This window comes from Strigops habroptila, chromosome 6, assembly GCF_004027225.2.
Source record: "Strigops habroptila isolate Jane chromosome 6, bStrHab1.2.pri, whole genome shotgun sequence".
Taxonomy (NCBI): Eukaryota; Metazoa; Chordata; class Aves; order Psittaciformes; family Psittacidae; genus Strigops; species Strigops habroptila.
The window spans coordinates 1,919,990-1,943,547 of NC_044282.2; the positions used below are offsets into that span (position 1 = coordinate 1,919,990).

Consider the following 23,558-nt stretch of genomic DNA (forward strand, 5'->3'; position numbering starts at 1 on the left):
CCCTACTTCTGCTGGCACCCCTCTTAGCTAAGTTATAGTTTGCCTGGGTATGCCATTACACTCTGTATTCTCACCTTGAGTTTCTATCTGAACATACCTGTAATTGGAAAGTGAGTACAGGGCCACTGGGTGCAATGCAGTACTAAGGGTGTTAAGGCTTTCTTTCTAGGCAGGGAACAGGATAGAATATCTATGCCCATGTCTTATCACATGAAAATCTGGTGTCCCAAAGCTCTAGAGGCATCCAGTCAATGCCACATAAAGAATACAGACAGCCCTCTGTCCCAGTTTTGACGTAGGCATTTTATAATACATCTGAAATTGGAGATGGGACAAAGAGAAATCACTATGGTGACTTGTGGGATAGAAAAATATCCTATAATGAGAACCTTCGGATGCCTAATTTGTTTATCTTAGCAAAAAGAAAAGCAGTAGGTGACTTGATTACAATGGGTAAGTATTTTTACAGGGAAATTATGATGTGCTAATAGTCTTTTTACTCTGTTGAAGGAAAATGTAATTAAACAGTGACACCAATGAAATCTGAATTAAGAAGCTGACTTCACCATGAGAGTAATTAATTGTTGAAACAAACTACTGAAAGAAGTAGTGGATTCTCTCTAATAAGATAGCAGTGTTTATTAGGAGGAAAATAAAAACTACATAGGAATAGACTACTGGGTTTAGTATGGGAGGAGTGAGTGTGTGAAATTACATGTCTGCATTACGCAAGAGGCCAGGTCAGATAATCTATCCCATGACCATTTCTGGACTGGCCTTAAACTCTTTGAAATTCAAATTCAGCCAAAACCATGCTTAAGACACTGCAATCTTGACTAACCTCCGTTGGCACACTCTGCTGGCTGACCTGGCACTGGCAAAATTGAGGTTATGCTGGTTTTGGAAGATGTGGTCAGGTCAGGAGAGCATCTGGAATGAATTAAGTGTATCCTGCCTTGCTTTCTATGTCAGTTTGGGAGCCGAGGCTCTCGGTTTGGTGCAGAGTGCCCTCTGTCGTCTTGTTTTCCCAGCACCTGCCAGCAGAATTGCAAATGCTGTTGAGTAAGACAGACATGCAAGGGTACCTACACAGAACAAGTAAAGGCTAGGTTAGCTTTATGCACTTATCTGAAATAGCTGCCTTAGAAGCCAGTGCTTCTTGTATAGTCAGTGGAGAAATATAGGCATGTCTGCACGGAATCAGAATTGTCTTCTTGAAGTGTTTTTCTTTCCTTTTTCATGGTCTGCAGAAAGCAACTAGTATCTTAAATGCCTTATTTATAAGCACAGGGTCAGATGGAATAAATCTTATCCCCCTGTTTCATTTAATGTTGTTGTTTGCTTTGCAGTATGATTATGAATATGATGAAAATGGTGAGCGAGTCATTCTGGGCAAAGGAACTTACGGCATTGTATATGCAGGACGAGATTTGAGCAATCAAGTCAGAATTGCTATTAAAGAAATCCCAGAGAGAGACAGCAGGTATAGTAACTGTGCCTGGTTCTAAATTTTGTGCATTACATAATTTCTTCAGTAATGTGATCAACCAGTTTGATCAAGGAGTACCATTTCCACAAAGCTGTCAACAAATTACCTGTCTGTGATATATAATGGTGTTCTCTGTCTTTGTAACTAGATATTTCCAAGTTGCATTATAGATTATGATCACAACTGAGAATTTAAAGTACTTTTTCTTTCCAAAAGAAATATTGCTGACGTGCAGAATCTCATTCAAACACCTAGTGATAAGCGCTATCCTCTTAGACATAGTCAGGCATGTCCATAGAAAAGAACTATTGAAATTCATGATTTGCAGCATCCTTCAAAATTCTGAGTCTGAATCGTTGTAAAAAACATCTTCCTTTTTTCTGTTTGTGCATCATTAATTATGAAGCCTCTTAACGTTAGAATAAATAATGTGGAATGATCTTCTTGTCCATTTTTTTTTAATGCAGTCTCTTTATATATGTATTTATTGCCCTCCCTTATTTGTAAAAGTTGCCAAGTAAAGACCAGATACTTGATGTCCTTAGTACTTGTATATCTGTAGGCATCTAGTATTTTGAATACGTAGATTTCCACAAATATTATAAAGTGATAGCAACTCTAAAGATAAGATTTTTCAAATGAAACTGACCGTTAAACTGCCAAGTCATTCTTATACTCTACGTTAGCTTTTGATTTTTGTAGTCGAGTGTTGTAGCAGCTCCTTCTTAACAGGTGAGTGAAGTGCCTGGATCTTTGAAGTGCCTCTCAGACTGTAAAATATTGTCAAAGACTGCAGCTCGGGCTTATGTTCAGGAAAGCTATGAAAAGTAGGCAATAAAGTCATTGCCATGGTTGGTAACAGAAAGGTAAATCACTCCTTTCCCAGTGGTTAAAGAAATAATTTTTATAAAGGAAGGCTTTCTGATAAAGACAGACTCCTGATGCTTAGTAGCAGGAGGAATCACATACTAAATGAACATAAGCAATGTATTGAGTGTACTAACTGGTCAATATTTGTCCATCGTTTCAGTTGGGAATGGAATCCATATTTCCAAGTTTTTTATCATCTTCTGCCCATTTGGCTTTTTTGGTTTACTACTACGATCTAATGGATAGCTTGTCCTTCAGCAGGATTTCCCATATTTTGGCAGGCTGCATTTCCTCTTTAGGAGGAAATAACTGTATCCTTGTTTGTGCAGTGTTCAATCTGCAACTAATGCCAGGAACGAAGCTAGTTTTACCCTACAGAGCAGTCATCTTGAAGAGAGAGCTAGTATTCAAAACAGTGAATACAAGAGGCTATTGTAACCCACCACAGTGGCTGCTGTTGTTCTCACTTTTATCTAGAATGTATGTCCCTGTGGGTAAAACCACCGTTTATGGAAAAGGAGCATTATTCTGTGCAACCTGTCCAGCATCAAGAACTGTTATTTAAATTGTATTGGAGCCTGGATGTTAACAGGACACTGTGATAACTCTTGTAAAGTTTTCTTTGTGTAATTTATAGACTAGGTCAGCAATGCCACCTGGTGTCCTGGCTTAGTTTCTTTTTCCTGGGTCTTTTTCCTTCGGTTATTCTGTCCTCACTTGCTGTTCTCTTCATTGATATTTAAAAAATGAATCCTTCAAAGTCTTTTTGAATCCATGCATATGTTGGCTGTTCGATATGGATCTGTGTGTGGTCTAACAATTTTTCCATACTTATAATTATGGAAAGGGAAATCCTTCTGTCCTCTATATTGTTATTGTATATTTAGCTTCAAGATGTGTTACAATTTCTCAGAAATTATGGCATCATTACATATAACAATCTTGACTCTAAATATAGTTGCAAGTTTTGTATGTACTAATAAGAAATTGTTTGTAACAACTGTGGTTAATAGAATAACCGGCGTAGAGCAGTAACTACTTTAAAGAAAGAAAAAAACAAAATCATCCAGATTTTTCTTCTCCAATACACATTTTAAAAGAATTTCCAGTGGAAAAAGTTTCAGGTTCAATGTGCAGAGCATACTGGAAAAGAGATTATTAAGAGCCGTTAGTCTTTTCTCTAGACTTTCAAAAATATTTACAGGTTTCCAGGACAAATTTCAAGTATTATTCTTTTAATGGCAGAGTAAGAAAATATCATTAGAATTATTAATTAATTTCTGATTAATTATAACCTGCTCCTTTAGTACCTTGAAAGAAATCTATGGAAAGAAAATGATTCATCTCTGAAGCTAATTCTTACCATTTTCAAAGTAAAAATCCATCTTTTGGATTCATAAGAAATAATTAAGTTCTGAGTCAGAGCATGCAATGGCCAGAAATGCGATGATTTCTGTCCAAAAAGCAGCAAGTCTTTGATACAGTATGTTGAATATAAGCTACTAAATAATTTACGTAATTGTCAGGAAATAAGAATTAAGGAATTAAGAATGTGTATTGAGACAACATTCTGAAAGAAAAGGAAACATTCCTGCAATGCTGTTGCCCTCAAGTGCATTTTCACAGCTACAAAACAGTACCAGTGGCCATATCATGTTTCCAAGTTAAAGTAAAAATCATATTAGATGATAATAAGATCTAGCTTTCTAGGATTAAGAACTTGTCTTTCTTCATACCATTTAAAGTTGCCTAGTGGCTAAATTCTAAAATAATGTTTCATCCCACTGGAGAATCTTCTTACAGCTTTATTTTATTTGCTGAATTATTTTAGTTGCTCAAGACTCAATTAACTGTGCAGTTTAAAAGTGCAGACAGAATTATAATGGTCTTGCTGTTGTGCTCTGAATGAATATCCCATTAACAGAACTCAGGAATATAATCTCTGATTTTGCATTTCTGGATGACTAACAGTGTAGTCAGAATCTTTATAGTTATGTGTGGAGAGGCATGCCAAAACTCAAATTAGTTTTGGTTAAATGGGTTGAGTTGTGTTGCATAATCACACTTTTCATTAACCAAATACTTTCCTTGATTCCTGCAGCAGTTGTTTTCCAGAGAGATTTTCAGATGCCCACTTTTCTTCCTTTTCTTTCCCCCTCCACTTTAAGAGTTCAGCCTCCATTCGCAGCTTGATCCTGTTGTTGGGGTGAGCTGATAGCTGCCTGTCCCTAACAACTTAAATTGCACTTGTGCTTTGATTGCATTCCTCGCACTGGCATTTGACTGGGTCCAGGGAGAGCCAACTCCTGGACTTGAAGCAGCAGGAAGCGACCCCTTCTCTCATAAATAAATAAAATCAAAGTTTTCTACCAGTTCCTTAGGGGATGAGAATGTACCAGTGTTGGCATGAAAGCGTTATGCTGAGAACAACCTGGTGAAGGTGGCAGTTAAACTACTCCTTTTGGTGGCAAGTAGCTGCAAAGTCGAGTTTGCTGTTATGTTTAGCATTCCCTCAGTATAACCATCTGACTGTGTCTTCTACTTGCTCAAGATTCTGCAGCTCCGTCTCACATCTTTGCTGATAGAAGGAGGTGTGTGTCCCTCATCTATTTCAGCTACTCTGAAAGTCTGACTGCAGATGTTAGTGCTTTAGCGAAAGCAGCCACCAGACTCTCAGCATATTGTCTATATATCGCCAGAGTATACATAGGATCTGGCAGCTGACCTGCTTCCAGCTCACCCAGGGTTGGAAGAAGAGCATTAGGGCTAGTCCAGGGAGCACGTCGGATGCTGAGCTCTGGTGGTGTTCCACACTGGAGAAGGTTCCAAACTCCAGAAATGTTTTTTGCAAAAAGACTGCTGAAAAGCTTACATGTCTGAAAAATATTTACCTTGGACTAAATTACATTTGATGAAATTGTTTCGATCAGTTCTTCTGAATATCTGCCCATGAAATTATTCCTGTTTTCTTACCCTGTTAGCTATCCACTCTTGATTTTAGGTAAGACTTCTCCTTTAATTAATTAAAAATTAAATGGTGATTTGTTTTCATTATTGAGGCAATTTTAGTTATACACTAACTTTACGGTTTACTAGTTCACTTGGGCGTTAGTCTGAATCCAACTGCTTGCGCAACTGTTTATTCTCTTCAGGTTAGGCTGGAGAACAGTTAATTTTCCACAAAGTTTGTTCTGCTCGGTCTGTTTGTGTGCATTTATAATGTTTCGTGTGTGTATGAGTACACAATATTATATTTACTTTATATAAGTTATGTATATTTATATACGATTACATGTTTTTTTAGGATGTGGTGGTCACAACCACCACAGCGCTTTTCAGCATAAACGTGTTTCATGGGACCTAAAATAGAACTTCAGCTATTACAGTAAACACAAGGCTTTCTTCCTGAAGTTCAATACTGAATAAGCTGCTTTTTTCTTTCCAGGTACTCCCAACCTCTGCATGAAGAAATAGCTTTGCATAAGCATCTCAAACATAAGAACATTGTCCAGTATTTAGGTTCTGTTAGTGAGAATGGGTTCATTAAGATATTCATGGAACAGGTGCCAGGTGGTAAGTTGTGGGGGAGACTAGTTTGGTGGTTGGTTTGTTTATTTGGTTGGGTTTTAACATTTTGAAAGTATAAAAAACAGAAGTACTGCAACAATATATATTTTATGTAAATATAAAATATTCTTTAATGTCTTTTTCATAAATTAATGGGAAAAACAGTGTCTTCAAAGTGCTCAAGTGTCTCATTCAGTATTTAGATAGGCTATGCTACAGATACAGTTCAGATCATTGCTATGGCAGGTGAGCTCCTTTTACTTGGCAGATCTGTGGTGGGTTCACCCTGGCTGGACACCAGGTGTACACCAAAGCTGCTCTATCACTCACCTCCTCAAGTAGACGGGGGAAAGAAAATACAACGAAAGGCTCACAGGTTGAGATAAGGACAGGGGAAGATCACTCACCAGTACCAGTTACTGTCACAGGCAAAACATGCTCAACACGGGGAAGAGCTACCCCCGTAGCCACCTCTTACCAAAACCTTGCCACACAAACCCAATAAGATCAGAGATGATCTGTGGTCATTCCACTAGAAAGACAGTAGTCTCACATGTCTGAGCCCTCCTCAGGTACCTAGCACAAGAGAAAGGTGATGGTGATGGTTGCTTCTGTTTGAGACCAAAGAACTCACAGCAGCCAGACACAACAAAAATCCCACGTCTTCCGTTTAGCTTTTCAAGAAACTGTGGGGTTGGTGTATGTACAAAGACATGCACGTGCATCCTTTTTCACTCTTTTACAACATTCCTCTGGGACAGCTTGTTTCCAGGAATAGGACAGAGGTGAGCACATCGACTAAATGGGTTTTGATCTGCCTGCTTGAGGAAGCATATGTTTCTCTGCTGCAGCTGAGGCCAGTGGAGATACTGAGGCTCTCTTTTTAATTACTAAGGCTGGTGATATAAGTAAGCATTCACCTGGACAGGCCATTAGTTATGGAAGAGTTTTGGGATTGATGCTTGTTGTTACCTTTTTTTTTTTCCTTTGGGGGAGAAAGCAGAATTTAATTAGATTTTTACTCTCATTTTTTTGCTCTCCAAAATTATAGGCAGCCTTTCTGCTCTTCTACGATCAAAATGGGGACCGTTAAAAAACAATGAGCAGACAATTGGCTTTTACACCAAGCAGATTCTTGAAGGATTAAAATACCTCCATGATAATCAAATAGTGCATCGAGACATAAAGGTAGGAATTTGCAGAGAATTAAGCCTGACAGTGTTATGTCACTGCATAAGCATTTATTTGTCTTGTAATTTAAAAACTTTCAGAAAAAAAGTTCTTTGTCATCACATACTCTCTCTGCTGTTCTGAACTGCGCATTAGGTAATTGAACCACCATTGATTTGAATTTGCACCAACAAAATATATTGGTTATGGGTTTTTTTATTTTAGAAGAATTGACATACAGCCACTTAAGATGTGATAAAAGGATACTTTTATTTCTGTTTTCAGTGACATAGAGTCATAGAATGGTTTGTGTTGGAAAGGACCATAAGATCATCTAGTTCCAACCCCCCTGCCATGGGCAGGGACACCTCACATTAGACCATGTCGCCCAAGGCTTTGTCCAACCTGGCCTTGAACACTGCCAGGGATGGAGCATTTACCACTTCCTTGGCCAACCTGTTCCAGTGCCTCACCACCCTCACAGTAAAGAACTTCTTCCTTATATCTAACCTAAACTTCCCCCGTTTTAGTTTAAACCCATTACCCCTTGTCCTATTGCTGCAGTCCCTGATGAAGAGTCCCCCTCCAACATCCTTGTAGGCCAATCAAACTTTCATAAAAGCTTATTAGAAGTGAAGAATATTGTGTATGGAATATTAGCAGGTTCTTTTCTAAGGAGATTGAAGATAAAAAGTTCCCTAAAATAACAAAAAAAGAAAAAGACTTTTTCCTTTTTTCCTTCTCTTAGTATTCTTTAACTGAATTCTTGTAGTAGGAGTTCACTTTGAGGATGAAGTTTCTGATAATGGAATTACATAAGGTAGGAACACTATAGATTCCACTTTCATGTCCCTTCTTGAGAGCCTTAGGAGGTAATTGTTACTTACTAAAGAGTGCATTGTAGAAACAGGCTGTGCAAGAAGTCTTACATGAAGAGTCAGCAGAGAAAAATAATTACTCTGAATGTTCTGTTCCTCAGGGTGATAACGTGCTTATCAACACGTACAGTGGAGTGTTAAAGATTTCGGACTTTGGAACTTCAAAGAGACTTGCGGGAATCAATCCATGTACTGAAACTTTCACTGGTATGTTCCCAGACGAGACTCTCTTTCCTCCCTTGATCTGTGTATGTAGGGTCAGAATCCACAGCTGCTGAACTTCCATTGACTTCAAATCAATATAAAAGGTTGCTGCAAGGATAACTTTTTGTAAACCTAATCTTAAGCTATACACTGTACTTGCATGCACTGTTCAAAGAGAATGCTGTTTTGGAATTTCAAATTGAGACATGAAAGCCCTCTGCAACAGAAGAGCTCTGTCTTTCCTGTGCTGTATTTGTGTCTGTTTCTTCTGTATGCATGGTTTCTTTATTTTGCTGATAAGGCTAACTTTTCTTTTTTCCTTTGATGACTGGCTTGGACATCTGGCTTCACCTCCAGAACTGCTTTTCTACAGAGCCTGTCCTAACTTGAACTGTAGAATCATAGAATGGTTTGGGTTGGAAGGCACCTTAAAGACCAGGTTGCTCAAAGCCCCATCCAACCTAGCCTTGATCCTCATTCTGCTTGATGGTTTGATTGGATGTTAAATCATGTAGTGGCACTACATTAAATAATTATACAAAATAAGAAGTGACTCTTATTTTAGTTCCATCCTCTCTTCTTCCATTTCTGCTCTAAATGGAGCAGAATGCAGAATGATATGTCAGGTTGATTCCCTTACTTCAGAAAAAATACATCACCTGCTATTTTAGGTTCAGATTTCAGGTTTCACTTCCTTTTCCTCTCTGAATGCAATTCAGAGTTATCTTCCTTATTTTAATCTTAATCTATAATACACTAAATGAAAATTAGGTCTGATCCAAAGCTCATCAAAGCCTCTTAATTTTCATTGACTTTGAAAAGTGGTATCATCAGATTGGTGGATGATTTCAGATGCTTTTAGCACAAGTAATATTTTGAATGGTATTTTGAGTTTTACGTAGACTGCATATGAAAAGTTGTGAATCTTGAATAACAGAGTATTTTTAACTCTTCCGATACTGCTCACTCCTCAGTGGCTTTGTTCCTCTTGTCCTTTAGCTATCTGTTTGAAGCATTAGTCCACCTAAGTTAAAAACAAAGAGCATGTTTTAAACAGGTACCCTTCAGTATATGGCACCAGAGATTATAGATAAAGGGCCACGTGGCTATGGGAAGGCTGCAGACATCTGGTCATTGGGATGCACAATCATTGAGATGGCCACAGGGAAGCCCCCATTTTATGAACTGGGAGAACCACAAGCAGCTATGTTTAAGGTCAGTCACCTTCCTTGTACAACTCACACCAGTATTTGTAAACACAGGAAATCTTGTGACTGTTTTGGAGAAGCTAGGATTAGAGACCGCAGGAAAAGAAGATAAAGGAAATGCTTGATTAGGGAGGATGTTGAGAAGAATGAGCTGATTCACTGAGTGGGAGTGCTGTGTAGTTTTAAAGAGTAATGGAGCAATAGCAGCTATTCAGCAGCCTGGGTGTTTAAAAAAAAAAGAAAACCAGAGGAAAGCCGAAGTTTTCTGCTTTGCAAGAGCCTCTACTTGCAATTCTGGGGGTTTTAATGTAATTATTTATACAGTTTGCAGTAGGTTTTTTCCTATTAATTAATATATTAGTTACAGAAAGATAATATAATAACTTGAGAACAGTATACCACTTTTCCTATGTAAACACTTTTTTTTGATGCTGTGTAGTATTTGGGAAAAGAACAGTGTAGGCCATTGTTTCTCCCTTGATTTCTCTCAGGTGGGAATGTTTAAAATACACCCAGAGATCCCTGAATCCATGTCTGCAGAAGCCAAGGCTTTCATATTGCGTTGTTTTGAACCAGATCCTGATAAACGAGCTTTTGCTCATGAGCTACTTATAGATGAATTCTTGAAGGTTTCAAGTAAAAAAAGAAAGTCCCCATCAAAGCTCTCAGGTAAGCATCCTAAGCTCAGTCTGGATTTATTTTCTCTTGTCAATGACACTGCTGATACAGTCTTTAAGACGAACAGAGCATATCTCCATCCTAGGTGAAAGTTCAGTTGTAACCTTCTGTTCCAGCAGCTTGCTGCAGAAACACTGTTGTAGCAGAATTCTGTTATCATGTTGTCGCAGACGTGATTTATAGAAATATTTCTAATAAGGTTTCTAAAAGTCTGTTTATGGTTCTGTGCAGCTTTTGTGGTTGCTGGGTTTTTTTGTTTCTTTGGTTTAGCATATGTTATAATTCAAAGAATGTTTGCATAGAGTACATTTTGCATTATGTTAGAACTTGCTATTGAGCCTCAGGGGAGTTTTCTACATGAGCAAAATAATCTTTGTCCCACAGCGAATGTGCATGCACTGCATTACTTTTGTTTCATGTACTCATTTCCTCTAGTGTTCTAAATTATGGAAAATAACAAAGGAGTTTTGAGAGTATGAGTGACATTCTACATGTGTGCATATATAATACGGAAATATTTTCTGTGTATTTTTAGCATGATACCTAGAAGAAATAAAAATACCACATAAAGGAGATGGGATTGGGTGATCACTCTTAATGCAGTTTTCACACCCCACACCCTGATTAAAATTGACTTTAAATTGCAATAAATTACACATTTAGAGCATGCAGACAGGAGAGTCCATATAGCCCATAAAAATGGGAAGAGAGTTACCCTTTAGACTCTGCTTGTTTTCTCAGTTCATTTCAGCACATTTAACTTGTTTTTTCCTTTGCTTTTCTCCCACAGTTCTTTCAGCTAACACAAATGGTGAGTTTTAACATACTGCTCTATCACAACATAACTGTGTAGATATGTGGTTATCACTTGTTCTGGTATAATTTGTCACACTAAAATGTTGTAAAGACAAGTGGGCACAATTATGAAAATAAGCGATCTTTCTCTGTTAGGAACCTCTAATTTATTGTGCAAATTTAAACTACTATTTGTAATCCTACCAGACTATGGCCTAATTGTCTAGGCAGGCTTGAAGAACTGTGTTGTTGTTACAGGGCCATTTAGTGGAAATCTAAACAGGAAACGAAATGGTTGTTTTATAGTAGCAATAGAGCCAAGGTTTGGGGAGAAAGATAACACAGATTTTTATTAAGCTAAATTCTGGAATTGAAAAAAGTTGCATTCGAGAGCCCTTGTCAGGCTGGGGTGCAAGGATATTCATCTCTTTCAGGAAATGAACTGGGGGTTGGTGGGAGGAATAGAACAAACACATAGCTGAGTTGCTATCAAAAGTACATTTTGAAATATATACATGTGAAATAGGTATGAATAGTTTCTTGCAGAAGTAATATGTGCTATGGATTTAAAAACCAAAGTTTTGACTTAACTAATGATAAAAGCTGCACGTTCACGCCAGTGGTGAAATTTCATAAGTGAACTTGCAAAGAGCTCAGCATTTCCATATCTCGGGAAGCTTTTGAATAAAAACATAACTGAAAGATAACTCTATTCCAGAAGAATAAGCTTTAGGAGGGCTTTTTTGTCAATTTTCTTTTAATATTTTTATACTGTGTCAGGGAAGGCTGAGGTCTTCCTGTTTGCTCTTAGAGAATAACTTTTTCACTTCAGAACTGCAATGGCACTGTTCTAATTTCTGAATATTCCTTTATGAATAGAGTATCTTCGGAGTATATCCTTACCTGTCCCTGTTCTGGTGGAAGATACAAGTAGCAGCAGTGAATATGGTTCTGTCTCACCTGATACAGAATTAAAAATCGATCCATTCTCTTTCAAAACAAGAGCCAAATCCTGTGGAGAAAAAGATGGGAAGGGAATTCGGTCGCTTTTTCTGAGGTAAGGAGCTTTCTGGCATTTATATATATGGTAGGTTAGAAATGTGTGCCTTGGGTGGTTTTTATAAAGTTTCTTTTCACTGAGTGTCTTTCATTCAGCATCCCAGATGAAAATTTTGAGGATCACAGTGCACCTCCTTCACCTGAAGAGAAAGATTCTGGGTTTTTCATGCTGAAGAAGGATAGTGAACGGAGAGCCACCCTTCACAGGATATTAACTGAGGACCAAGAGGAGGTGGTGAGGAACTTGATGGAAGCTTTGGCTCAGGTAAAGTAAGTTCAGAAGGCAGCAAAAATTTTACGGAATTTTAAGACTTATCTGCAGTTACCTGGAACTTTTGAAATTACACCATGTAAGTTTTCATAGTTTATTGCGGTTTTTGGGCTATTAAAAGTAGGCTTTAAAATTGTTTATGCTGCATTACATATGCTTTTTGTGTTGTTTGTAAATACTACATGCGTACCTGGGTATTAGTGCTGGCCAGACAAAAGAAAACCATGTTTTCACAATAGTATATTTTACCAGTGATTTTTCAAATGGGACCAAGGCTGTCAGGTCAACTCATGTAAAGTAGATCATCCACAAGAAGTGATTACCTTGCCCTTTTTAGAGTTCTATCTTCTGGCTGACTGGCTTGACAGAGGTTGGTTTAGGTCTTTTGGCCTGCTTTGGCCTTATGTTAGGTTATTGTGTAGAAAAAATGTGGCTGACTGTTCACTGCCTTCTAGCCAACAGCTACAAAAGGGGAAAGAGGAGGGTTAGGGAGAAAATAGATTGCAGCTATTCCTCACAGCAGTTGGGAGCACATACAGAGAGGAGGGAAGATGGAGTAACAGTGGGAGCTACAGCAAACAACAAAATAATTGCAGAATGACCTTTTGGCACTCCTTTGTGGGGACAATTCGTAGTGATGTGTCAGTTCAGGATGACACTGGATAAATTACACGTCATGAGCACACTGCTAAATGTTGCAACACTGTAATTGGATGACATGATTTTTTGTTCTTGTTTGTAATGCGTGTGTTAGCAGTTAATTGACTCACTTCATTCTCCAGGCTAAGTATTGCTGGTCTAAAACGTATTTGTATAAAATGTGGCAACTTGTCTTCTAAAGATAGTACTGCTTATAAACTGATGCAAACCAATATGATTATTACACATGTACTACAGTTAATGTAATTGGAAATTGCTGCCATACCAATAAAAAGAGCTTCTAACTCTTGGTGGGCGGAGGAAGGAATCCACAGTTGTCGTGGTAACTATAGAAAGCATTAGAATAGAAGGCAGTAAGATGCCCATGATCTGTGCTTTGCTAGTGTTGCTATAACAGACACAGTTGATAGCGTGTATGTGAAAGGAATAACCAGTGATTGTGAGAGGCTGAAACTCAATTATAAAATCTGGAGAGAGTGCTTGGTGGTTCATACCTTCCTCAGCCAGGGCTGGAACAGCTCAAGAGGGGAGCAGAGAGGCACGGAGTTGTAGAGCTGAAGAGTTCAAAGCACACATGCGTGGGACTGTCTGTCCTTTAAGAGGATGCAGAACTCTGACTCCTAAAAACCACTTTCTCCCTTGAAAGATGTACCCTGTTCAAAGAGTAGGAAACCTGCTGAAACCACCAGAAAGTGGTAGTAACTGCAGTTAAGGGGAAGTTGAGTTGGCTTTTTATGTCCTGCTTAAATGCAAGAAGTTACTAACAGGTGGAAGCCTGACTTTCTTGGTTTTTGTGTTTTTACATGAGCTACCCAAGTAGCAAAAAGCTTAAAAGCATTCATCAGAATAAGCAGTATAAGTAACTAGGAAGCAAAGGACAGTATTTACTCTCCAAAGTTATGCCAACTGAATACAAATATCAATTCCAAATATTAAGTCAGATATAGAAAACCATATTAGTTTTTAAACATGAAGTATTAGATACTTATTCTGAAGGAAGTAATTATTTATATAGACTAAAGATATCTAATATTGATTTTCACAACAGAAGGACATATGGTGTTTGGTTCTGTTGCATTTGCCAGGTTTATGCTAGAATGTTACAGCTGGCTATTCATCAAGACCTATGCCAATAACATTGAGGTTTTAACTATAGTTGCTTAATGCTGATCAGATGAAAAAAACATTATTTGATTACTTGAGAGAGAAACTAAAAATAAGAAAAAGCTCTAGAGCAGTCAAGTATTCTACTGACTAAAGCACCCATCTCAGATCCTAGCCTCTGATCCGGATCCACTTTGATTTGGAGAATTCACCTGTTGACTGGCTATATTGAAGTAGATCCTTCACCCTGTCCTGTGGTACCTGAACTCATTTTCATGTAAATAATTAGAAAGCTATTAGGGCAGATAAGTGGGCACACGACATGTTGTAGCCTTGGACTAGAAGATCCAAGTCTGTTAAGGCATGCTGGGGACAGGGCAACCAGTATGGCTCCCTAACAAGAAACAGTGATCTGTTTTGGGAGGGTCATTCTCCTCCCCTAGCCTCCACACCCAGTAACTGTTGAAATTGTTCTTATGAAAAGTTTTTGTGAAGGAGAAAGTGCTATCAAAGCCCAAATCCTCTTGAGGCCTTCATATACATTTGAAAAGATGGCTATCAAAACAATTTCTTTTCCTCTCTTTTCTACCAGGGAGCCGAAGAACCCAAACTAAAATGGGAACATATCACAACACTCGTTTCCAGCCTCAGAGAGTTTGTACGGTCCACTGATCGTAAAATCATCGCAACCACTCTTTCAAAACTGAAACTGGAGTTAGACTTCGACAGTCATGGTATCAGTCAAGTGCAGCTTGTGCTCTTTGGTTTTCAAGATGCTGTAAGTTGTCATTTTTACAAAGAAGTTTGTGCACCAAAACTGCCAGGGGACGGGGAAGCTAGAAGCAAATGGAACTTCATTAACTTCCATCCAGAGTTACTGAAACAATAATATTTGAGGGCTTTGAACCTGTAATAACAAAAACCCAGCCCACAGCCATGAGTCGGTTTGGTTGCCATGTGGTCCTTTGGCAGGACACAGGCCGTGAACGCAACTGTTGAGATTTTGCTGATCAAAGATCTAGAAGGTTCAGCACGGTTGTGTGAACATTATGCCATAATACTAAAGCAGGAAAGCCTTAAAAAAAAAAAATAAATCTCATTTTGGAGGGTTTTATGGTAAATAAGACCAACACTGAATGTCAGGCTTATCCTTCATAAATGCAGATCTCTTGAATTTGAGTTCTCTTACAAACTAGTACATGAAACCACTTTCTGGCCCCAGTAGTTGTCTGTTCACCTCATAATATTGCATTGAGGTTTTATTCTAGTATTTTTGGTTAGCAGCAGATTTCTGCGAAGCTAAACATTTTCATTTCAATTTATAATAAGCAAGATAAGGAAGGAAAAAAGGTTACTTTCCTGTCAATAATTAATGCAAAATCTATGATTTCCTACAGTGAGCAACCAAATACACACATGGATACCCTTTAAATAGGTAGTTTACCAAAAGCAAATGTTTTTTCTTCTTAAGCTATGTATTTAAATGTTAGTTCATAAGCAATTAGGCTTAATGATTAAGAAGAATAACCAGCATGGGAGGGTGCAGCTGTGCTGGGCATCACTTGTTCAAACTGAAGTCATGTAGTAAAAATGAAATGACAATTTAAGTAGGCATTTGTGGTGGATGATGCTGTTAGCATTTAAACCTGAGGCACTCTGACAAGAAGGAGAGCTTTTGGGAAGGATTGCATAGCATGTAAGCTGTTTGTTGCATAGACTACACTGAAAAGAATTAGATGCTGTTTACAAAAAAACCCAAACAAAACAAAAACCTAATGTGCGAAATGAATCTGTAAAAGAGAGGCTTCCACAAACCAAAGTTTTCTCTTTGAGTCTTCACCTTTGCGTGCACTTCAGCTCTCCATTCTACTTGGCCTCACATTAATACTGTTTTGACACTTGGAAGAAAAAATCCCAGCCATACAAAGTCAAGAACAAGTACAAACATCTGGGTTGGTTTTCTGACAGAGATGTTGCTGGGCATCAGTTGTTAAGTGGTAACTGCCTGAGTCGTGTTCTTTTCAATAAAAATTTTACCCTCTTCTGTTAACTTCATTATTACAAGTTGTTGGGTTTTAACTGATGTCTGTCATTACTATCTCTCTATTATTTAACTAAGATAACCCACAGAAAGTTCAAAGAAAAACTTTGCTTTATGTGTGCCAAGTCTTAATTCTTTTGGAGATACATTACATTTTTATAGTAAAACACTGAAATCCAGATCAGTGTCAGGACCTCGGATACTTCAGAGACTGGGATATTGCTAAAAGTGAGGGAAAGTAGTTCCCTTGTTCTCAGGACTTAATAAGGTAACCTCAGGTAACAAGGTTCAATAATCACAATACCCTCATCAAAGCAACCAAGAAAAAAGAAAAAACAGGCTTGTGCTGTAAATGTCAATAGCAAAATCATGTTGTTGTGTTCTTGACAAAGTTATACTGTGCTTCTTCAATTCTTAAATAGGCTGTGCTTAAACACATATGAATGTCTTGGTAGGAGTCAATATGGGAAGGTGCAGAGTGCTTGCAAACAGGAGTTGTGCTGCCTCAGAAGGCAAGCCTTCGAGTCCCTGAGGTGTCAGGCACAGGGACAGCATCCCTGGCACTGCTGACAGCTCTCCAAGCCCAACCACAGTGTCCAAGTGCCATCTCGTGGCCACTAGCAATAGACTTGAGGAGACAGGTACTGTTGTGGGCTGACCCTGGCTGGCAGGTGCAGGAAAGCCTCCTTACCCAGTCGCTCTTTCACTCCCTCCAGAGGGACGAGGGAGAGAATCAGAAGGGCAGAAAGTGAGAAAACTGGTGGGTGAAGATTGTTTAATAAGTGGAGGGGGACAAAGCCCAAAGCACAAACCTCACAAGTGATGCAAAAGCAATCACTGGCCACCAGTAGACTAATGCCTAGCCAGTCCCTCAGCAACTGCTCCTTTGGAAAAATCACCTGCCTGGCTTTGTTGCTGAGGATGGTATTATATGGAAGGTAATATCAGTTAGGTCAGTTTGAGTCAGCTCTACTGGCCATGTCCACCCCCAGCCTACTCACTGGTGGGGCAGCGTAAGAAACGGAGAAGGCCCTCACAGTGCGGAAGCTTTGCTTAGCAATAGCTAAAACGTGAGTGTGTTACCAAGGCCATTTTAGTCACCCATCTGAAATAAAGCACTGTATGTGCAGCTGTGAAGAAAATTAACTCCATCCCAGCCAAACCAGTACAGGTACCTACATAAATTACTGAGTTACTGAATACTTTTGATTTGGGGCAGTGAAAATAGTATGAAGTTTTACACATCTTCTGAAGCCATTATTTGTATGACTTCAGTCAGTTTTTACAGAGAGGTTAACACAGTGTGAGGGAATCAAAACTAATCCCATTTGTAGGAAGACCTAAGAGTGAAGTATCTTCTTGCCACGTTTTTTAGTACGCTAACAAAGTTGCTACTTGTTTTTTTTTTTTTAATAAGGCTTTGAGGAACTTCATCATTTTCTAAATACAGTTTAACTCGTTTCTTCCTGCAACCTCTTGAGTTCTGGTCCTACAAAGTCTATTGTTTTGGACTGCTTTCATGCCTGAAGAACAGCACCAAGTCTGGTTTGTGCTGTTGCCATTTACAGTGGCTAGACACTATGGTCCCACCTGCTTCTTCCCTGTCATTTAGGAGTTAGTTGGAAAACAATTCCCCCAAGGTAGAGACATTCTTGCAAGTGGCATGGAGCATCCATAGAGACACCTAGGAATATGACTAAAAGCAGTTAAAAAGCAGATCTGTAGACAGTTTTCTACACTGGGTTGCTCCTATCTGATCGTATGACGTAAAAGGTAGGAGGAAAGACAACATGGCACAGCACACAAATAAAGTCCCCTGACTACTTGAATTAATGTTAATTAACTATTTTCTGAATCAAGGAGCCGCATTACATTAGTTCTTTGATATTTCCTACAATTGTACTTTAAAATAGATAAGTATTGCTCAGAGAAAGCAGTGAAAACGATGCCAAAACAGTAACAAGATTAAACAGCTTAAGTTAGAAGCCTTTCATAATATGGTCCCTCCACACCCATGAATTCTATTTAACTTCAGTATTGCAGTCATAAAAAAACCCACCTAACACAGGAACTAGTTCTTGATAAAAACCACAAAATATTGCACAACTTGAAATAAAATAATGTAAGTTGGCGACATTGCCATTTTCTTCATTTAATGAGAACATGAAATAGTTTTAATCACTTGCTTTGATATAGCATCTATACATTCAAACACCTTATATAATGCTGAGATATATTACAGTTTTAAGTTAGGCGGGATGCAATATCTGAACTGAATCCTCTGTTGCTAGGTCAATAAAGTTCTCCGAAATCATAATATCAAGCCACATTGGATGTTTGCATTGGACAGCATAATCAGAAAAGCTGTGCAGACTGCTATAACTATTCTAGTCCCAGGTGAGTAATTTCTTAATACTCAGCAAATATTTATTAGCTGATCTCTTTAAACATAATTTAGAGTTGCAATTATGATACTTAAGATTTTGAAACTAGCAGTAGCCTTTTTCCTGCTCACTGTCTGCTTTGCAACTTAAAAACTAATCAGTGTGTTGTCCAAGTTATTTTGGAAAGCACCTTTCCAAGATGTGCAGTCTAAACAATTCTGCAACACAGTGAGCAGTAGTAGGCTAACGTGCTTTGGAGCCTCATTTTTGAGGTGCACAGTGCTGCTCTTTGTAATCTAAAGGACAGACCACTTGCAAGCACATGCTGATTGTGGAAGGTGATTTTACAAAGTGTAGATTAATGATGTGTTCTTTGGAGTACTTGAAGGTCTCCTTGGCTCCTGGTCAGAAGCTGTCTAAAGAGAAAAAAAACAAACCAAACCAAACAAACCTGCAGTGCCTGCAGTTCGACTATTGTGTTTTGAAAGATGTGGAAGTAGAATGTACTGCTTAGCTGAGGGAAGGATTCTGTGTTGAAGAAACTGTAGCCCACTCTGTTACTATTAGAGTTACTTTTCTCTGCTGCTGCTTAACTTCTAAGCTTGTGATTCCCCTGTTCCCTACACTGGAAGTAATGGTGAAATTTTCAAACAAATGATTTAATGCTTTAATCTGAAGTCAGAATACTTATGTTCCTGTTTTCTACAGTGGGTTGTCTTAAATTATCAACAAGGGGATCTGAAAATTCCAACAAAAGCTGCAGCTCTTCCTGTTCTCATTGGTATTTTCCATATCAGCAGCACAACCAGCAAGGCATAAATAGGGTTTCTGTGTTACTTTTGAGTCATAAGGAAGACCTGTCTTTTTATTAGAATGCCAAGCACCTTTAACAGGCATGTACTTTATTGCTGTATAATAGGAGTGCTGTAGAATTCCTCATTAATAGACTCTTTTTCCCCATACAGCTCAGTATCAGCATTAAATGTACATGGTCAAACTTAAACAAAAGCCTCTGTGCCCTAGTAGCTTTCAGACACTGATCATCTGCTTCTTCCCTAATTGCCTTACTCTACTTATGATTGGTTCTCCTTGCCTTTCTTTACTCTTCCCTCCCACCCTCCATGAATGATATAATGATTTATCTCTGGCCTTAACACTTCTAAAAGTTATGGGATGTTTTAGGAATGGTATGACGCAGATGTAAAGTTATACTGCCTGCCTAGTGGTGAGCAATAGCAAAATGAGCTTCTGTTCTTATCATGATGCAGAATTTCAAAGCAAATTCAGACATGTTTGCCTAGCAATATTTGGGTAACTGCTATATAATAAATCTGCTTTCTTTAATTTAGAAGAAGCATAACTCTCTTGATCTTAGTATGTTCAGTCTTGAAATAGTTATGTAGCATTGAAATGAAGAGATGAAATGGATCGAGGAACAAATGTCCCTTTTGTAAGGAAGAGAAATGTACTTGTTAGTTCTGCAGCAGAAAGGACAAAAACCAAGTGTGATTCACAGAAAAGAAAGTATTTTGGTGAGGAGACTAAAGGGAGTGCTCAGAAGTAAGAAGCCACAATTGAAGGAAGGAAGGAAGATTTATATTAAATGGTTAGAATTAACAAACAGATGTTGTTGCAGTAATAGGTTATGTAGGAGTATAAGTTATCGTGTACATGTCTTGCATACCTGGTAAGCTCTGGTAGATAGGCTAAACAGGGAATAACAAGCCAGAGCACACATACAGCTTTGTGTCGACAGTTTTGTGGATGTATATCATTTCAATATAGGCAATGTTCTATCTTATATGTAGAAGGGAAGTGTGCTACAATTAATTTTTGGGAGAGGGGTCTGTTTGTTATTTCCTCTCTATATCTTTGGATACCATTTTTGGTAAACATGGAATTCTTATAATGAGAGAATGCTTCACATGCCAGAATAACAACAACAGGAATAGCTGGATATAAAAGAAATAATGGTTATTTGTTTAATAAAACATTTCAGATCAGACACATGAGAAATCACAATCCACTGAGAATGGAATTAAGCAAAAGAAAGTACCTCTGCTGCACATAGTACTTCAGCACAATTTGAAATTCCAGCCAAATCTGTAATCCTATTCATCCAGATTTGGGGGGGGTTATAGCTTTCAAACATTTGATAGGCTGAATAATAGCCAGTGTAAACCAAGATGCTGTTATGGTCTGAGTGGTCTTATACCCTTAGAAAGTCTCATCTGGTCTCTTGCTACAGAAATTTCAGGTCTGTTTTAAACAGCTGATTTGTTAAATAGTCACCTAGGTCTGCTTTTTTTTTAATGTTTAACTAATGTTTAACATCCTTAATGTTTTTTTCTTTTGTTTATATTTTCATATTACTAATAGAACTGAGGCCACATTTTAGTCTTGCATCTGAAAGTGATACAGCAGATCAAGATGATGTAGAAGTTGAAGATCAAGATGAGCAGCCTCAGAATCAAAACATCCAACAGCCTTGCATTGTCATGGAAGATGCAGTAGCTACCTCAGGTGTAAGCACACTCAGCTCTACTGTTTCCCATGACTCCCAGGCTGCTCACAGATCACTGAGTGTCCAGCTGGGCAGGCTAAAATTAGAGACAAACAGGTAAGTCTGGACATCAGGAGACACTACTGTCTACTTGTGTCTACTACTTGTGACAATAGCTTTGCTTAGCTTTTAAAATATATGTGCTAGAATACCAGTGACAGTATCAAAATTCCATAGTACTGCAAGTTGTTCATTTAAATGATGATCACTGTTTAGCTGTGACTGATCCCTTCTATTAGTTTTATTCATTTCAAAACAATAGTGATGCAAGTTAAGGTCAGTCTTGATTTCAGGTGCCTTTCAAGGAAGGTTTGAAAAAATTGAGCTTGCTGCCAAGCTTCTGCTTTTTCTCTCCTTTGTGTGCTGTGTACTGCTGATGAATGGTATTATGTTTTCTTTCCATTAAGGCAGAACTTGCTGTTCTCTTCTATAGTTATTCTTGGGGAATGAACTCAAGCTACTTGACAGCCACATATGAACTCTACCAGGAAACTACTGCAGACTTGCTTTATGCACAGCATTCACTGCAGCAGTGAATTTTACCTTTTTATTTTTATTATTAATTTTTTTTTCAGAAAGATGGGGAAAAGCAGGTGTGTTGTTTTAAAAAAAAGAAATAAGCCAGAAGTTTGGATATTGATTCCTCCCCCTTCCTCCCCCCGCCCTCCCCCCCCCGAAATACACATATTCCACTTTAAACTTGAGAAGTGGTTCTTTAGGGTTTTTTGTTTAAGTAATGTCAGAGACAAATTTTTCTTCATTCTTTTATCCAAATAATCTTTTATATATTTTGTTTTCATTAAAATATACCAGATAGTCTGTTTGAAGTAGATTTTAGCTTTTGCAGTATCCTATTTATGGCACTGGATTTCCTACTGACGTCAGTAAATTTTGAATATGACCGTGATAGAAAGAGAGCACGTCTTCAATAAGACAGTTGTTATGCTTCTAGAATGTTCTTTGTAGTTACTGTTCCAACTGGAAGTAAAATGTTAAATTGCACTTTACTTTTAAATGTGCCCAAGAATTTTGCCATAATTGGAGTAATTCATTAGACTGTGCTGTTCTTAATAAAGTATCAGTATTTTTGAGGTTTTTATGTTACAATTCATATATTGCTTGTGGGAGATATTTTGACTGCCTTATTGATACACTGAAATAAACACGGAAATAATTTAGATTGGTTCACTTCCCAAGTTCATGATGGGGAGTTGCATCAGAAGCGATCCATTTGTAGAGGATTTTCTAGCACTTTGCTTTTGTAAATTTCTTGAATGCAAAGCCTTTGGCCAAATAATCACATCCTGTCATTCATGCAGAAATTTTGAGGTAAATAATATGAGCAGTTGTTTTTTCCTAAAAATTTGAAACTATTAAGTATTAATTAAAGCTTTATTGGCATAATCAGCAAGCAGTTCTCAAGAGAATAAGAGCTGATTACTTTATTGGCCCCAAAGACCATTTTCAACTAGAATGGATAGAGGCGAAAATGAATAGACAGGTGACTGCACACCTGTCTGGACAGAATTTCAACCTGCACTGAGATTAACTGAGCTGTGGGTGTGTGCAGAGGCACAAAGCAGCTCTGTGGACTTTTTAAGAATTGTTAGCTCAGGTGTGGAAGCACTCAAATGTAACTACGTTGCTGGTGGACCTGTATGCAAGCTAAAAGTAGGACTGGATGTTTATACAAAGCAATCTCATGGGATGGAGTTTACTTCTGTGCAGAGACAGTTAAGGTGTTTTTGTGGCACGTTCTTTAGCTGAATTCCAGAATGTCTCCACTTTTCAATGTCCCAGGAAAAAAAAGTTGCAGTGCTTATTTCTGCTTGACATTCTCAAAAATAATTGCTTAAGGGAGGACACAAGGTATTTTGCCTCCTCTTTTCTCACTCTTCATATAATATAGAAGGGCTAAGTGCCTGGTATGTGAGGAGGGGGACAGCCCTTGTGTGCATGAAAATATATTTTCCCAAATTAAGAAATGCAGCCACAAGTTTTCAGCACATTTTCATCACAGCTCCAACCTTGCCATAACTTTGAAAATGTCTGGAGAGATGTGAAACTGGCATTTTTCCGTACCAAAGATCATGTCACAAAGTTTAGCCCTTGGTTTATGAAACACTTAAATATTTGTTCTTCTCAATTACAGTTTTGTTTAAAACAGAATTCTGGCTGTAGAAATTTCTCTGAAATTTTGTACCATGCCACCTGTTCAGTGGGTGGATGAGTATAGGGAGGCTGGTGTGTTTGGGGCTTTTTGTTTTGTTTTCTTTTTTAAAGAGCTGTAGCTTTTGGAATCAGTGAATGTTTATGTCTTAATATAGGTCATAATAAATCTATAGCAAGACAATACTCCAATGAAAGTTGAAGAAGTCTGTCCTTGTCTCTGTCAAGAAGGTTTCCAGCTTGAGTGTATGAAGATCTTGGCTTTCCTAAAAATTTGAAACTATTTAAGGAAATGTGTGCTTCCTTTCCATTATTTCATAGGTTATTGGAGGAGTTGGTTCAAAAAGAGAGAGAATTTCAAGTCCTCTTACATCAAGCTATAGAAGAAAAAGATCAAGAGATTAGAAACCTGCGGCTTAGGTCACAGCCAATAGGTAAGCGAGAAGAA

General features: G+C 38.1%; 1 protein-coding gene across 2 annotated transcripts in view; it reads left to right on the forward strand.

The window, feature by feature from the left end:
- MAP3K5 (mitogen-activated protein kinase kinase kinase 5) overlaps positions 1 to 23,558 on the forward strand; it is a 105,664-nt gene that overhangs the window by 78,366 nt on the left and 3,740 nt on the right. For both annotated transcript variants that reach the window (XM_030489927.1, XM_030489928.1), the window contains exons 16-28: positions 1,350 to 1,483; positions 5,805 to 5,932; positions 6,978 to 7,114; positions 8,076 to 8,181; positions 9,236 to 9,393; positions 9,878 to 10,055; positions 10,855 to 10,875; positions 11,739 to 11,916; positions 12,015 to 12,183; positions 14,546 to 14,731; positions 18,286 to 18,391; positions 20,758 to 20,998; positions 23,432 to 23,544. In XM_030489927.1, the coding sequence (XP_030345787.1) occupies positions 1,350 to 1,483; positions 5,805 to 5,932; positions 6,978 to 7,114; positions 8,076 to 8,181; positions 9,236 to 9,393; positions 9,878 to 10,055; positions 10,855 to 10,875; positions 11,739 to 11,916; positions 12,015 to 12,183; positions 14,546 to 14,731; positions 18,286 to 18,391; positions 20,758 to 20,998; positions 23,432 to 23,544 (1,855 nt within the window). The remainder of the gene's footprint in view (positions 1 to 1,349; positions 1,484 to 5,804; positions 5,933 to 6,977; positions 7,115 to 8,075; positions 8,182 to 9,235; positions 9,394 to 9,877; positions 10,056 to 10,854; positions 10,876 to 11,738; positions 11,917 to 12,014; positions 12,184 to 14,545; positions 14,732 to 18,285; positions 18,392 to 20,757; positions 20,999 to 23,431; positions 23,545 to 23,558) is intronic.